The following is a 17,260-nucleotide window of genomic DNA, read 5'->3' as shown; positions in this document are numbered from 1 at the left end:
CTATGAAAAATACAGACATGCAGTCGTGACTTTGGCAGTAGGGAACTTATGGGAAAAACTAAATTACAGGACAGAAAGGGGAACACCTGGAAAGTTACGATTTAATTAAGGACAGTCAGCAAGGATTCACACAAAACAATTCATGCCTAACAAATCAGATTTATTGAGGAAATAACAGAAAGACCAGACACAAAGGTTAAGCCATGGACATAAGGAAAGCTTTTGATACAGTGCTGTAGAAATGGCTAAGTCTGCAAGGTAAGAATGAATAAGACAAAGAGCAAACTACAGAGTAGATGCAGCACTGAAAAATGAGTTTAATTGAAAGGATTGTGTGCATAACAGCTGATAGACGTAGAACACATGGTTCTGCAGCTACCCGTATGTCTGAAATTAGGAGTTTGGAGTGAATCTGTGCTCTGAACAGAGGTCAAACAATCCAATTTTGTTTATTTGTCTGATGATTTTTATTTTGTACATTAAGGAAAACAGTTCTCATTACTTCTATTAAGGAAAGAGGGATCTCATGGAGATGAGTTAAACTCATTCCTTCATTTCTGAGTTTCAGCAGTTGTCTGGGCCAGCCCTGAAGAGATATTCTATTCCCTTCTCTAGCACTGTATTTGTTATCCAGCAAAAGATACACAATGGGACGCATAGAGAATGCAAGGGTGATGATTTCTACCAAAGATACAAAGAGCCTGTGTTTGTGGTATATGCATATGTAAGGAAGAATCAATACAAAACAGCTATAAAATTGTGAATGAAGTAAAAGAGGCTATTGTCCTTCCCTTCCTGAGAGCAGTCAGGTGGCCTCTCTAATGACTACTTAAACAGTTTCCAGGTACAGTAGTGGGATGCAATGTCTTCTGACAGGGTTTTAAAACACATCACTTACCACATCATCTCTGTCTTCCCACTCGACCTCAGAAAGATCCACACTACTGTAGTTGGGCTTTCTTCGTTTCTTTCCCTCTTCATACTGGTATAAAAAAAGGTGAAATATTTAGCACATCCTGTTTTACTTCCACAAAGATTTTGTATCAGAAGGTTTAAAATTTTACTGGATGTGTGCTGATTTTATGCAATACACATAACAGTAGGCAACTTAATTCATATAAAGTGCACCACACTGCTGCATAAATGTTGTCTGTGATCTCAAAACCTACATCACACAGGATTGTTTGCATCATCTCTTGCCAGGATACAAAGATTTTCCTGATGAACACACTGGGAAGTCAAATTCAGCAGTTGTACCTTCTCCCCATATGGAAAATACATAAGACCTTGATCTTGTAGTTTATGTTAAATGTCTCAAACAAGCTCTTTCAGCTGTACAGGAAGTTATATTTACTATAATCTTATCAACAAAATGTTTACCCATTTCTCTTTAAACAAGATAAGATGTAACTCTTAGAATGTATGGTGTTAACGTTTGCTGATACTACATTTTATCTACAACTTCATGGGGGAAAAAGTGATATACTAATAAAGATAATGTATAGGTTTTTAGCACTAGTCACTGTTACACTGTAAATCGCACATTTTAAATAAACATTCTAGTGACAAATTGATTTGACACTGAGGTGTTTATAATGTAGGAAATCCTGCCCTCTGCTGAGCATTCAAAATCAGAGACCCTACTAATGTAAGAACAAAAACCTTGTTTAGTGGAAGAAGAAAAAAGGTGTTTAGGAAGATCTGTGAATAAAGAACCTAACTGGTTAAGAAAGATTATGAGAATATTTGAGAAAAAAATAAATTTGGGAGAGTATCAACATAATGTGAAATCTGGTCTTCTATCTTTTACAATGCATTTAAGTGGGAGGAAAAAACGTAAGTCTATGAAGTATGATAGGAGACGTTGGGATACTGTAAAAAATCCCCGAATTATTTCTGTGACTCCTCAACAATAGCATCATAAAAGGATAGAAAATGTACCTGTAAGGCAGTATATATAGTTGATTCTCCTCCCTCAGGGCAGGATCAACTATATCATAAACCAAAACTGTCAGTGCTTGAGACAGCAAATTTATCACTGTGACCAGTGGTGCAGGAACTTTCAATCACATTCTGCAGATTACAGAGACTAGAGAGGCCAAAGAAAAAACTTGCTCTCTGAGCATTAAGAAGATTACTCCCATCCTGACTTTTTTCTCTCTAAATTAAAAGATTCTCATGTGAATCCTACAGTTGTTTTTGTAGGCCACAATATTTAAAAACAGGCATGACAAAATCTTCCTAAAGAACTTAAAACTTTAAAAGAATATTGATTATTGGATCATAATCACAAAGAGATTTTGAGATACTGGTAGCACTGTGAAGTTTCTTCTAGCACAGGCTTCACTGAGCCTCCTTAGTTTTTGCTCATAACAACTTGGACACTCCAATTACTTATACAGATGATTATTTTGAGAAACTATGTGGGATAAAATCATTAATCAATTCTCATTCTTCTTTTAAGTAGTTAAAATTCTTAACAACTCCATTGGTCTAAGTCTTAGACTAAGTTCTGAGAATTCATGCAGTTGAAGACTACTTTCAAATGCTTTTTTTGCCCCTCTGCTAGAAGCCACCACTCTTGTAACAAGGTTATCCACTTCTGGGCTAATGCTATTCAACAGATGGGTAGAGATGTAAAGAATTTCTGCTTTCAGCACATGCTTATACATTAGAATGTGAATTCAAGCAGCTCAATGCTACGATTAATTCTTGCTATGTGACACCTCTGACAGCCAAAGAAATAACTATACCCAAATACTGAAGGAGAAAATTTGCAGCCAATATAGTTAAATGTCACAAGAATAAAATATGAGAGGATAACATCTAGTTCATTAGCAGGGCTTGATTTTTTTACCTATGTTTTGAAAACCCTTCACTATGGCTGCAGCTATATCAATATTATCTTTAATCTTTACAAGGAGTAACTATGTCTACTCTCTGTGGCTGCAACAATTAACCAAGCAAATCTTTGATCTGATTCAGTCGTTCAAGTTATAGAAATGGTTACAGTCAAGTTCTGAAATACTAAGAGCTGAAAAGTGTTACATAGAAGTTAGCTGGGATCATCTAAGTAGAGCAAACAGCTCCCGTACTGGTTCCAATGTTTAATTACATCCTTACTCACAGATGGTGAAAAGTTTCTGGGCTATACTGCATTCTCAGACACATGTGCAAATCCTTACTTATGACAATAGGAGTTGATCTTGTGTGTCTGACAGCAGAAGTAAACTTCAAACATAAAGCAAACCATTTGCATGATATTGATTATGGGTCTTTATTTTAATCACATAGATTCCACACCTTGCACTCAAAGAGCAAAATAAAATCCAAAAGCAATTGAATGAAGAGATGGATAAAACATTCAAAGTTCTGCAGTAAAGCCAGAATTAGAAGAATTCATGTCTTAAAAATTCAGACAAGCAGAAACAAAGCCAAAGCCAAGCAAGTGTTAGGCTCTATAAGCACTGAAAGGAACTGAAAGTGCAGTTCTTAAACACATTTAGGACAGGAACTAATAAAGTATTGAGGTGCCTAAACCCTCATTCAGCTCTTACAATTTAGGGGCTACTGTTTAATTGCCTACACAGGAATTCAGTAAGTGAAGAGTAGATTTATGTCACGGTTCAGAAAAGGATGGCAGACAAAACAAAAACAAACTTCCAGCAAGGACAAGATACCAGAAAATAGCAATTATTTGTGTATCTGGGTAACTCTGCTTACAAATCTTAACTAAGATATTACCTTATTCCTAGCAGTAAAATTATTTAATTTTATGTTTATGTAACTAGGGCCTAAAACATAAATGTAAGTAGACCAAATAGAAAATACTTCATAACACTAGTTTTCAATTGGCCATTCTTCTCTAGCTTCTTTCTAGTTTTATTGCTTAACTAATTCCTTAGTAAAAGCTATTCGTGAACACAGAAATAATTCCCCAGCTTTTAAAAATGGCATACATCTATATCTTTTTCTCTTGCAGCGAACATAATCTAACTTTTTATCTCTGAGACTTCTGGGTGAAGTATAAAATACTGATTGAAGGTTGAAGCCAAACCCATCTGCAAGATTACTATAAAGCATTGAAACAAATCATTAAGGGACCCACTGGGAAAGATAGAAACTAGGAGCTCTACCAAATTACTCGGATTTAAGTGTGTGAGGAAAAGAGCTAGATTTAAACTGTGTGCTGTTAATCTACTTTGGCCAGTATAAAATGTGTGGTGATATTACATAGTAGTTAAACCCTGGGGAAAAAAAAATCCTGAAAATTTTTAAATATCTGGACTGCAATACGAGAATCTTTTGGTCTGCTCAAAATTATAACAGCTCCAATGTATTTTTATTTGTGGAAAGAACACAGGAAATGATTTTGTTTGGTAATCAGAATGAGCTTTATCTTACTCAGTATCTTTTATTTGAGGCTTGGCCAAACTTATAGCACTGGATGATTCAAACAACATGTGACGTGTACTGTTTAAAGACTGAATCACATTTTTTCACCACCCCATATACAACCATTTACATGTGCCATTATTAAACTCTCTACTTTGATATTTTATTTATTTATTTATATATTTATAACACAAGCAGTCCCAAACCATCTGCACTGAATGACCTTCCACGTGTTTATAAAGCCAGGGTGTAGCAATCTGATTATAGAGGGAGCAAGCTACATCCTAACAGCTGCAAGCCTTGGGTCTAAAGTGATTGGAATTTCTCAGACATGCTCCATCTGGATAATGGGGAGGTAAAAGAGAATAAGTTGCTGTAGCAGCAGCCTCAGAAGCATCAATAGATTTTAGCAAACTTGCTTAACCACATTTGTAGAATCCTCTATGAGAAAATATTATAGTAAGCAAGTATCTACTAAACAACAACTAAAAGCCAGAGAGGTAAAATAATTTCAAGGGAAAGCTCTTCCTCATCAAACTACTATCCTACTTACAAAAGGAAGGAATCAGAAACTAAAAAAACTCCTTCAATTTTAAAATGGAGCATCAATTAAGTTTCATATTTTTGGATGAGTACTTAAAAATTAGGATAATGTCTTAAACTAAACAGGACTTGAAAATTATTTCAATTTGTTTAGAGGATACAAATCTGAACATATGGGAATACGTTTTGCTGAGCTTGAACTCTACATATTTAAATACACAACACAATTGCATGTATAACTGTAACTTAAATTAAGCCATACTGCAAAGGTATTCTTGTCTACAAAGTTTGATAGGAAAGGTTGAATGAGCAAGTATCAAAGGAAAAGCATCATTAACTAAAATCTTCCATACATTTTTAAATAAACAGACACAGACCAAATACACTGCCATTACTGCAATTCCCTGGTCTGGCCAGTTATTCAGCTACCACCTTCCTCAAAGACTATGGACATTAATGTTACCACTTATTAATTGTCTAGCGTAGCTCTGATTGACATAATGCAAAGACTGCACCTGTTTTCATGGAAACTGCATTGAACCTGACGTTACGTGGTCAATGCAATGGCAGATATTGAGACCTTTACCAGCTACCCATCCTAGCATAAATTGCCCGTGATTCACACTGTTCCTTATTGGGGTGACTGTGCAAGCAGAAAGCTCGGTTTGCACCAATTTTAGGAGCAGAATCATCTGTTTCTGTCACCAGTCCTTCAAACGTGTCTTCTTTGGTCTTTGAACAGAATACGGCTGGAGTATGTTCCTGCTTCCTTTCCTGGCTGCAAAGGGGTGTGCATCCCTGAGTGAGGCTCTTCAGCAAAGAGCCATGCCACTCTGCACAGTGCACAGAAAGGAAGGGGGGTGATGCACTTCCTTCCTACTTTTCAGCAAGGATTGTAACAATTCAAAATTGCAAATTACTTTAAATATGGATTAAATCCCTCAATGTTAGTCCATTTACAAAATAATATTTCTGTCATAAAATGCTTAGATTTTAAATGCTATGGGACAAATACAAGGTAATGGAAAATACAGTGTAAGGTCATGAGAAGACAGGGGAAGAGATCACTTCAGTAGACTGAATCATACTCTGACATTTAAAAAAGCCAACCAACCAAAAAACAACACACAGTAGTGAAAAATTCTCTTCACTGCTTCACCTGTTAATACAACATCACCCACTGTGACTAAGGTTTCATTCACCATGAGCTACATAGCTCCATAACATTCTGCCTGGGGATATGCCTGAAGCAGCATCCTATCTCAATGTAAATCACTACTGCTTGGCTTTTAAGCTCTTTATTTCATTTGGATTGTTTTTTTTTTTCCTGCTCACATGATCCTGATTTGTCTTTTTGATACTTTCATTTCACAATTTGCATCTAGTTGTGGCCTCAAATGTTCTTTTATCGATCTACCCTTAATCTTGAATTTGTAGAACACATAGGTGTACAATTAAAACCAAAGTTGCTTTCAATACAAAGTTCCTTATTTTAATATCAAAAAAAAAGGGTAACATCTTGATTTTCTTAGGAAACTAGGAAGAATGACTTCCCTTTCCAAAGAGAGACTTTCATGACAAGCCTATTATTTAAAATGTTAATCCAGGAGTTCCTAGGTTATGGCTGGCAGTAAAAAACAGTTATTTTGGACTGATTTTTCATGCCAGATGGCAGTGAAAAACTGCCACACTATAAAATCTGCAGAAATACTGCAGAGAAAAGATGACAACAGGAGCCATGTCATGCTAGGGAAAAGAGAATAATGCAATTCTAACTTTCCAGGCAGTGAAAAAGTAGGAATAATTAGATGTACCATCTACACAGAAGAACCCTCTAGCAAAGTAACAGAAGAAAATATTTCTCATGCGACATGTTAAATTACTCTGTCTACTTACACTCATAACATGTGTTTGCATTAAAAATGGAGTAATGTTTAAATTGATGAAACGAAATATGGAAATATACAGGATTAGGTAAAAGCAAATACAAAAACCAGCTTTAAATCACGCACCTATAGACTGGACAAAGAGCACATCAGCTGAGCTCACATTTTCAGGTGTATTTCAGTTGATTAGCAACCCAACTTGTATGTGATTTACACCACTGAAAAAAACAACCCCTCTATTTAGGATTTTATTTGCATTCTCAGGACCTTATCATTTAGGATTATGTAAAACTGGCAGCTGCTTATAATTATTCGGGGTTTGAGTAGAAATAATTAAAAACATCTGCCTTTATCTTAATACTACCAGACTTAAACCCATGAGCTCGGTTATACCTAACTTCAAAGCTGAAAGCAAAGAATAAAAGAAAGCTTCACATATTGCTAACAAATTTTCAGTGATTCTTTTATATGTACAACCAGTTATTCAACAGCCTTCAAACCTTTAATTATCTTTTAAATATATGTAATTTTGCACTTCTAATTAGATAGCAATTTAATGCTCTCACAGGGATTCAGATGAGCTGTCTTTTTTGAAATGTAAACTCCAATAGGAATAATCATTGGCATTCAAGTGATTGAATTCTTCAGTTATTTAAATGAACGTGAGGCATTTACACTGTTCAAATCATTTAAATATTCTGCTGTCAGCTACAGCTGTAGAGTTTTATGGAGTCGCTGAATAAAGCAAGGGTAAGTGTAGGTTATCTTACGTTCCAGGCGGGACTCCCCAGAGAGAAATGAGATTTGCTGCTTATGAAAGGCTAACACTGCTTAAGTGGGGCATTAATGTTTCCCCTGAGACTTGGATTTCTCTGTTTTTCTATATTAGGAGAAAGAAGTTTTCCCAGAATTTACAGCTACAAGAGACTTAATACTGATCTAGCAATCTTTAAATACTCAGGGTCCTTTAGCTTAATATGATATATATTGACAGTCAACATTCTGTGTTTAAATTGGACACTTACTCAGGCAGCTAAACCACCAATATATTTCAGAGAGGGTATTGCACTATATACATGGGCTTTGATTTCTTTTTGTAACTTTCCCTACTAAAACTGATCAAATTAAATAAAGATGTGCATCATTTTAAAGAAAGCATCGTATCAATTGAATCAGTTTAGTGATAAAAGAGCATTCACATATAGCCATTTGAAAAATCACCATTACTAGCCTTCCAGAGATTATACTAAGTATGAATATATGCCTCAAACGTCTCAGAGAAAGGATTTTGATTTAAATTCACACATATTACAAAATCCTTAGTCATTATGGATGTTATTAGATTAATTCATAAATCATAACACATTCTGAATGTTACATTTATCAAAAAAAATGGTAGAATATGAATAAAAGATGCAATTTGATTCCCTAACATATGCATCTGTCTTTAAATGCACATTTTCTTTAATTAAGGAACCTGAGCTCTTTGTTCAGGAACTTCAAGTAAGTATTCTACCATACACAAACCTAATAATTACTGAAAACAAAATCCCTGAATAAAAATACAAATTCCATTGCAAATTCAAAAAAAGCCACAGACTCTACAAAATCTATTAGCAATCTTTGTATTATTCACTGAAAACCACACAGATATTAGGACTGAGAGGTAGCAGTAGAAACCCCTACCACCAGATAAGATTCACAATGGTGTCAATCTGTGACTATGGCAGACACTAATCTCTCAGTGGCATTCCTCCACTTCTCTGTAATACCACTACACTTTCCTAAGAAAGCAGCTTTACTCTGGCACCAACATTTAACAGACTACACAATGACAGCTACATCACTGAGCAACCAGCCACAATTAATATGGTGGTTGTTTTCAAGTGTATGTAAAAAGTATCTATCACTCCGTTATTACGCTTCCTTTACATTCAGTAAACTCATTACTTTAGCACATGGTAACATCATCATGATATATTTTGCATTGTAAAATTTAAAAAGAGTAATACCTAGCACACTGCAAGTGCTAACCGGATACTGAAACACAAGCAATTAAATCTGACATAACTGTTGCTGACAAAAACTTTGTCCTCAAGGACACATTTCAAGCATGTGTGTAAGGAGTCTCTAAAATCAAGTTACTGCCTTCAAAAACTCAAAATTCACTTTTGAGGTCCCAAACTACTAATTTTTCTCTGAACAGTAAAACGTGTTCTAAACCAAATATAAAATTCGAAATTACACCATACAATTTACAATATTCTCTCATGGAAAATAAAAAACTACTCTGTAAAAATGCAGACTTTTAATCAAAATGCAGCACATAGGAGCATTTGATTCAGCAATATTTAAAAGCATTGAAATATCACTACCATCAGCTATAGTTTCCTGAGTTACCACTGGAGTATTTTTGATAGGAAACGTGCCCTAAAAAGGGCATAATGTGTAAAAACATTTGAAACATACTAAACCACTACGCAATTAAAAGGGGAGAAGAAAGAAGAAAAAAAAAAAAAAAAAAAAAAAAAAAAGGCTTTGAAATGCAGCAGAAGGACGCCAAAGGTATTTTTTGAGCCACGTTCCCGCTGTGACGCGCCTCTGGCCTCACGCGGCGCTCCCCCGCGCGCGGCCGCACACCGCCCCCGCGCGCCCTCGGCGGTGCTGCGGCGCCACCGCATGGCGGCTCGTGCGCACGGCGGGCCCTGCGCGCGGCGCGGGCGGGACGGGCGGGCGCCGCTGTGAGGAAGGGGTGGCACGGCCTGAGGTGGAACGGGGAAGAAAAGGGCAAGAAAAAGAAGGGGGACAAAATCAGAGTTTCCGTGAATGTGAAACATACGGGTAATTTACACTCAAATCACTCAATCGGCAAGGCCTCACAAGCTATCTGGATTTATTCTCCAGAACGAAGTTCCAAGGGATTCCTGATTCCCTGATTGTCACGATTTATTAAGTTGTTTGTTCAGACTCATTGCTCTAGTAATGTCTTTTAGAGAAGAATGTAACCGCAAGTTCTTTCCGGCCTCTCTATGGCAGCAGTCACCCATGAAGTCTTCCAGCCAGCACCGAGTTGGAAGTCTGGGGGCTACTCCAGCAACTGTCATAAACCTTTACAAGTACATTCTAAGTATCTAGAAAGTACTTACTCTCCCTCCTTCAAATACTCCCACCAGCTGCCCATGCACACGCAACCAGTCATCCTAACTGAAAGCCAAGTTTATTCAAAAAAATGCAGAAGGAACAAGAGAGGAAATCTCCAAGAAAAACATTTTTAAACATAAACCCAATAGGATAATCAGCACAAAAATGTAGTTAGCTTAATGATTAAATATACTGGTCAGCATAAGATAAAAATCTGGTGCAACAGGAAGCACTCTTCCTCAGCGACTGTTTGCTATCCTGCCTGTCTGCTCACTGTCCCGTAAGACAATCCCTTAAAAAGCAGCATGTCAGCTTCAGAACTAACAGATATGGCCGCTGGGGTTAGTCTAGTAATATTCTAGCTTTACATCACCATAGGAAAATATAATAGCAGTATAAACCAGTGTGGATCAAGTCAGTGATCGATGGCACTTGAATGTAAATGCTAACCCACCCAAATAATTTTAGATAGTCTTTGGTGAACTATCTAATTCCAGTCCTACATGCCTATTTTCACATACTATTCTCACAAATTTCATGGAATATTTTGCACTAGTTACAAGGGTATCAGGATTCGGCCTGCAAAATTAATCTAAGGACCCAAGCCAGCAATCGCTTCACTCTCAAAAACTCCACTGAAGTCAACAGAAGACTCCCATTACGCACTACTGACAGAACCCAGAGGTAGAAATGACTCTTCCAAAAAAATGAAATGAACAGACCATGAATATATCACAATATGTTCCTTGTAGTTGACAGCTTTTGGGCTACTGCCCAAGGTTTTGATTTTAAAAAGAGAGAATGTTGTATAAGGTAATGAAATAAGTGCCTTCAAGATGTACACTGAGGCAAATGACAGTAACAGAAAACCACCTTTTGCCTCATTAAAACATGCCACTGTAACAGAAATAAGAAAAGAGGATAACACCCTTTGTCAGTCTAACTTAAAGCTATACTGTGTTCCTGGATTTCATTACTTTCTGTTTATTAAAACTTCTATTCTGTAATGAATAAATACTAATATTCTTGAAGGAAGTGATTTGTCAGAAGAAAAAGGGACAGTATAGAAAATCCGTGTGTTGTCAAACTCTTGCAATGTAGAGAAGGAACTTTCAAATATGTATTCCGATGGTTTGCAAATATAGGTTGTCAGATGTACCTACAATACCTGAAGACTTTAAAAGCATTTTTAGGAATCAAGACCAAGTCATAGTTTTCATATTATGAAAACTGGGGAATGCTTTAAAAACCAATGCATTTATATCCAATTTAGACTGAGATATTAAAAACAAACAAACAAACAAACAAACCTGGATTTTAATATGTACAGAGATAAGAAAAAATATTCTGAAGATAGTGCCCAATCATGGACTAAAAACAACCCCCTATCACATTTTCCACTGCAAGAGCTACAAATTTTGAATACAACTTCCTCCTATGCTGGCATTTCCTCCACCCCCACAAAAACAGTTTAACATTAAAAGTTTACATAAAGCACAGAAACATTTATTTCAGCATTTTAACCACTGAGATGAATTAACATAACTAGTCTGATATAATTTTTTAAACAGCAAGTTGTAGGAAAAGATACAGAATGCTGTGACAGTCAAATTTTAGATCTAGTCAGTGTGCTTGTAACTTTGGCTCTTTTAAATAAATTTTAGGTTATGTCTATGGTGCAGCTGGATGAGAGAAAAAAGCAAATTTACACAAATAGTCACTTGACAAGGATGAGCTAGGTCAGATAAAGCAGTGAAGGTGCAGCAGAAGAGACCTGAAGGTGCATTAGAAATCTTTCTATATAATGCAGGTGCTCTAAGGAGGTTTTGTACAGCCCCTTTTGCTGCCTCTTCTCTGCTATGGTTACCAAATAACATTCAGGGGGCAATCTCAGTCAGAAGAGGAAAGAACATGGAAGAATGGATAAATAAGAGGTTAGAAAAACACAGAGAGCATGACAACAAAATGCTGAAATGCATAAAATTGGAAACACAGCAAGACTGACAGTTTTGGTTGGTTATTGTGATGAGAAGATTCAGTGAGATAGCAATCACAAATTATTACGCGAAGTAAGAAATGGAAAAGAAAAAATAGATCAGGAGCTTCTGCTTTCCATATTCTTCATATAATAACTACTTCTAATGAAATTTAGAATCCTAATTCAAAATAAAAACTGTGCTTAAAATTGTTACAATATGAAAAATCCCTATGAGAAGTCAAGAAGAATGACAAAAACGCGTATGTTAGTACGGATAACAGAAGTATCCACTCTAATAAGTCTTTATGTTAAAATGCTAGAACCAAATGTTTATGAGCAGAAGCCTATCTGAAACTCTTAAAAGTTATACTGACTGCTGTGAGATTTTCTACATGCTCTTACTCACTTCCTGCATCTTCCTCAGGAACAATCTTGTTGGACACTGCTGGAAACGAGATTCTGGACTAGATGGGTGGAGGTGTAGTGAATCATTCTCATAAATCCTACACTTACATACTTCTCAAGTATGTAATATCTTGTGGAGACAAAACACATTTTGACTGAGGAGTGAAATGCTCAGGTATCAATTTAGAGTTTTCTATCTTCCTTAAGCTTAAGCTGCTTCTACTGAGTCTGGAAGTTTTTCACTCCCTCATATTTATGTATTTGGTTAGCAGACATCCTAATTCCCATAAAAGAAGTTACAAATTCATCATTATGGGAAATCATCTGTGGGGAGTGTCAAATGAAAAAAAACAAGGCTCACTGGAGGATGTTAATTTAACTGACTGGGGTCTGAGCTGTCTATACCTGAACACATAGCTTTAGTGCCTCACTATTGGAATGGTAAAAAAGCCAAAGGGATAATTTGCAAGAACCATTTCTGAGAATTGTATTGCTTATTGGTCAGTAATTTTCCAAATTCCCTACGGTTACGGTCTTCCTTTCCACAGTTGTGAAAAATTCTACCATCCAGAATCATGGGTGATATTCTTAGGAAAAAAAAAAAAAGTGTCATTTAAACCATTTATTTTAAAATTCCTTTCAATACATTATAATGTCTGCTTTGCCATTAGACTGTGTGTCCATTTTACTGTGAAGTTACTGAGAAAATGTTTTCCCTTTCACCCATGGAAGACCCTGTTGAACTTTTCATAAGCTCTACTCCAGTTGAAAAATAAATGGGGAAACAATAAGTGGAAATACAAATGTTAATGAAGTGTCTAATTCATAGCTCAAATCTTACAAACAAATTATTTCGCTGAATAAAAACATCAGATATGCTAATGACTTAATAAATCATGCTTTTCAATAATTTTATTTTTTTATTAAATTATCCATCCAATTAATAGTTCAGCTTTCTACTAAAATATTGTTGAAATCAGACATTACTCGAAGTGCCTGCATGAGAAATACATATGGCTTCCATGTGTATACAGCAGTGGAATTATTAATACTGATGCTTTGCTAAGAGTTGATAGTGATGGAACACTTGCAAGTGCTGTTCCTAAACAATGATGTAATCAAGAATGTATTGGTTCTCTCGGGTGTTAAGTTGATAAACATTTGCATAACAGGCACTTCTATTTTACTTGCTGTGATTAATGCAAACAAGATGATAACAGAAACTAAAGGTAAAATTTGCTGCTATTTCTCTTTTAGTACAAAAATCCCTTGTGCCCCTATTTTACTTAAGAACATGCTTTATTGAAATTTCTGCATATATATTAAATTAGCTTTAACATTTTAACATAACAAATGGTGGTTATTACATAGCAATAGAGCATTCCAGCATTCCATTTCAGTGTAAAATGAACATAATTATAGCAATTTTTGACTTTGGCATTTTACAGTAATGGAGGCCAGCACCTTTTGCAGAAACAACTTGTATATTTATTTTCCTTGATTTTTTTCATGCTAACCTTTGTTTCCAGAGGTAAATTTACCAATAATTATAATGTGTTATAAAGCAATATAAAGTAACTGGTCTGTTGTATTTACTTTTTAAACTAACATTACATTATTCACACTAAAAGAAGAACAAATGCAACATATACAGCAAAATAAAATCTATCAGTATTCTTACCAAAGGCCTAAGTTCTGGATGAGTCAAAATATATCCATTGTTTGTAATTGCAAAAGCGTATCCATGAATACCTAACTGTAAGAGTAAACAAGAAAGAAATACTAATTAGCGTGGTGCCCAGTAAATTCTTAAACAAAAAATCAGGTAATAATTTAGTTATCCAGGGCTTAAAGCTGACATTCATAACCCTTATTCACATAGTATTTCATTTTAACATATGCAAAGCTCTGATCCTTGACATTTTGTGAAAACGAGAACCTGTCATTGTGATGAATTCAGCATGTAGTATGATTTTTAAATGTCACACACACTTTGCTATCTAGGGTACTTATTTCTATATGCTTTAGAGTGAATTAGATATACACATATATATGAGACCCCATAATGTGTGGCATACACCACAGCATGCGCCAAAGCCAAGGAATACTGGAATTTAGAATATTCACATATTCCCAGGAGTAACTAGGTTCAGCTCACTTCACCTCTTCAAGAGATGTTGTAAAAGAATCATTTAAATCAATGGTACTGGATGTACAGTTACAGCGGGCAAGCTGTGGCTTGTCATATGTGATATTTACATTTTCCAGTCTTAAAGACATTTCACCTCTCTGTTAATTCAAGTTCATTTGGAGCCGCAGAAGGCGGCATATTTCTACTAAAGAAACTCCTGGAAGTTTATATATTTGTACCAAGTGTAACTATGGGAGATCATTTGAGAGCAATGAAATGCTTTGAGGCCTAATAGTGTATATAATCAAATTTGGCACTGTACTTGTTTAAATAACAATACTACTCTTTTTAACAATATGCCTGTTACACAGTTGATTGCACCCACTGAATGCAATAAATGTACCTTCAAATCATTCATGTGGTCATTCAAATATCCCTTCTTAGCATAAACTTGCTGCTAATGTAGAATCTTCCTGCAGATTCAGTACGTGACTTTTAACATATAAAGAGTCCGTATCACTCTACTTTCTCACTCCTTTTTTTTTTGAGTTTTGAAGTAATATAATACAACATCCCATACATCTTTATTTAAGCATATTGATGCACTGAGGTATTAAAAAAGAAAGAAACAAACCAAAAACCAAAACCAAAACTTCAGAACTATTTTGCTTTGGTATTTACTTTACAATCCTCACTACTAACAACCTTTTTATTTTACTTCAGTACATTCTTAAATGCTTTGCAGAAGCGGATCCTTAGAAATTTGTCTAGCATAAAGCAATATGACCAAGGCTGACAAGTCAGGATCATTTCTAAGAGGCAAGCAGGACAGCAACACTGTTAGCTTCTGTAATTTTCTGGAAGTATAAACCAGGGTATGATATTATGTCAAGGTCATAGAGAAAACATATCAGGTACATTTTACCATCTCTCTGTGAATGATTGTTTACAGCCAACTGTAACTGCTATATAGAATTGTTTCATAAATTAGCGTTTTCCTAAAGCAATAAACTTCAGTGAAAGTAATAGAAAGTGATATGTTCTTGGTGTCTCTTCATAAAAGAGGGTTCACCAAAATAATAACAGTGGACATATTTTACCTATTATAGTATGACAAGTGAACTGGCTGTTGGCTAAATGTCAGATCTCAAGTATAATTGTCTGTGTTGATAACTGCAGAATGACATCCAAGCTATGGAAGTCAGGTAAGGAAACAAATGTGGGTGGTATACTTCACAGGAAAAAAATATTTGCCTATTTGAAGCATACCCGGACTCCTAGTGTTTCATTGTGTTGTGCAATATGTGAAACTGCACACTCTCTGTACTTAAAATGCTTTAGTCTGAGAGATACTACCAGTTACAGCAGTATTGCCATTTTAAACCTTGAACTCCATCTCTAAATGACAGATTCAGAAATGAATAAAATTTTTCTAACTGCTGTGAAATGCCACATGAAAACTAAGTATTACTAAATCCAACCCTACCTTATTCAGGAGAAAGTGACACTGACATCTGGGGAAGTTTAGTCTAGATAATGACTGCTGAAAATAGCTTATTGTTATTCATCTTCCTCAGCATAAAATCCACCTCTTCCAAGCTGAGAGAATTCCAGGTCAGCAGTATTCTATTTCAAATCAATCATTTTATATCCCTGTGTGAATTTTATTTCACATGCTTCCTCTACAGGAATGGGTCCCAGGGGTGATTATGCTCTAGCAATTGCGCAGTCTTTTTACTGTTCAGAAATGTTTATGGTATGTGAGACTGGAAGTTATAACTCAAGTGATTCCACTAATCTAACTGTATTGCATGATATTGGTATCTTCTATAATAATCCTCTATTGCATTACATTCTGCAATATAAAATGTACCTTCAAATAAAATGTCTAATATTCAGAAAGAGGGTCATATATTACTTCCACAGAAAACTACATCTTAAAAAATATCATATGACTAAATCAGAAATTTTAATTTTCCTGCCTATCTTCTCCTTTTCTGAATAACTCTAACTCTGCTGCAATACCCATTATTCAGGCCCCACAATCTCTCTAGGTTCTTGCATTCTGTCTATATCCAAATCCTACAGATGACTTCTGAATAACATTGCTGTGATATGGCCTTTTCTATCCAGACATGCACAGCCAGGCTTTCATTTCTGTAGTTACTACAACATTGTTCTTCCTTCTTATTACAAATTAAACTTGCCGTACCCATAGGTCTTAGAAGTCTGCTCCAAAGATTGTTTCCATTGCTCCAGATTCTGCAAAGGAGCAAATTTTGCTCCTTGCTCTTCTACCTGCTACTGATTCTGTATTTCTGCATATGAAAAATTATAAGTTGTGTTTAACTAACTTTGGTGGTTAGTGCACTGAGACTGATCTCTGTCATTTATCCTGACCAGCAATGTCTCTCTTCACTATGTTCTGATATCAGTGTGTAGTCATCTGCTGCCTCTTCTGCAAACTTTTTTCCAGCTGGGACATCCTTTCTGTTCTGTGTTTGGATATTGCATACCATCTAGCCTACCATCTAGCATCTAGTTTGCATACCATCTAGCCTAGTGGGATCCAGGTCCCAGGAAATTACTCCAATGCACCTTATCAACTTTACTGTCAGTATTTTATGCATTATTTTTATCAAAATCTCACTTAATTTAAACTTCCCAGTTACTGCATATTGATCTACAAAATCCTTTGTATATATAATATATAATATATATAATAATTGTATAATATATATAATGTCTTAAAATTAGAATTTAAATCAACAGGAGAATCCC

The 17,260-nt window shown here is 35.6% G+C and overlaps 1 protein-coding gene across 5 annotated transcripts in view; it reads right to left on the bottom strand.

Moving 5' to 3' along the window:
• The window catches only part of CACNA2D3 (calcium voltage-gated channel auxiliary subunit alpha2delta 3), a 467,172-nt gene that overhangs the window by 102,638 nt on the left and 347,274 nt on the right, over positions 1–17,260 (bottom strand). For all 5 annotated transcript variants that reach the window (XR_004405904.2, XM_042799689.1, XM_032984346.2 and 2 more), the window contains 2 exons: positions 14,030–14,104; positions 899–982 (listed from right to left, as the gene is read on the bottom strand). Coding sequence is in view for 4 of the 5 variants with exons in the window: in XM_042799689.1 (XP_042655623.1) it covers positions 899–982; positions 14,030–14,104 (159 nt within the window). In the remaining variant the exon portion in view is untranslated. The remainder of the gene's footprint in view (positions 1–898; positions 983–14,029; positions 14,105–17,260) is intronic.

The sequence above is a fragment of the Tyto alba genome, unplaced genomic scaffold (assembly GCF_018691265.1).
Source record: "Tyto alba isolate M040663 unplaced genomic scaffold, T.alba_DEE_v4.0 Super-Scaffold_3, whole genome shotgun sequence".
In the NCBI taxonomy this organism is placed as follows: domain Eukaryota; kingdom Metazoa; phylum Chordata; class Aves; order Strigiformes; family Tytonidae; genus Tyto; species Tyto alba.
The sequence above is the reverse complement of the archived record's forward strand: the minus strand, read 5'-3'. Positions and strand labels throughout refer to the sequence as shown.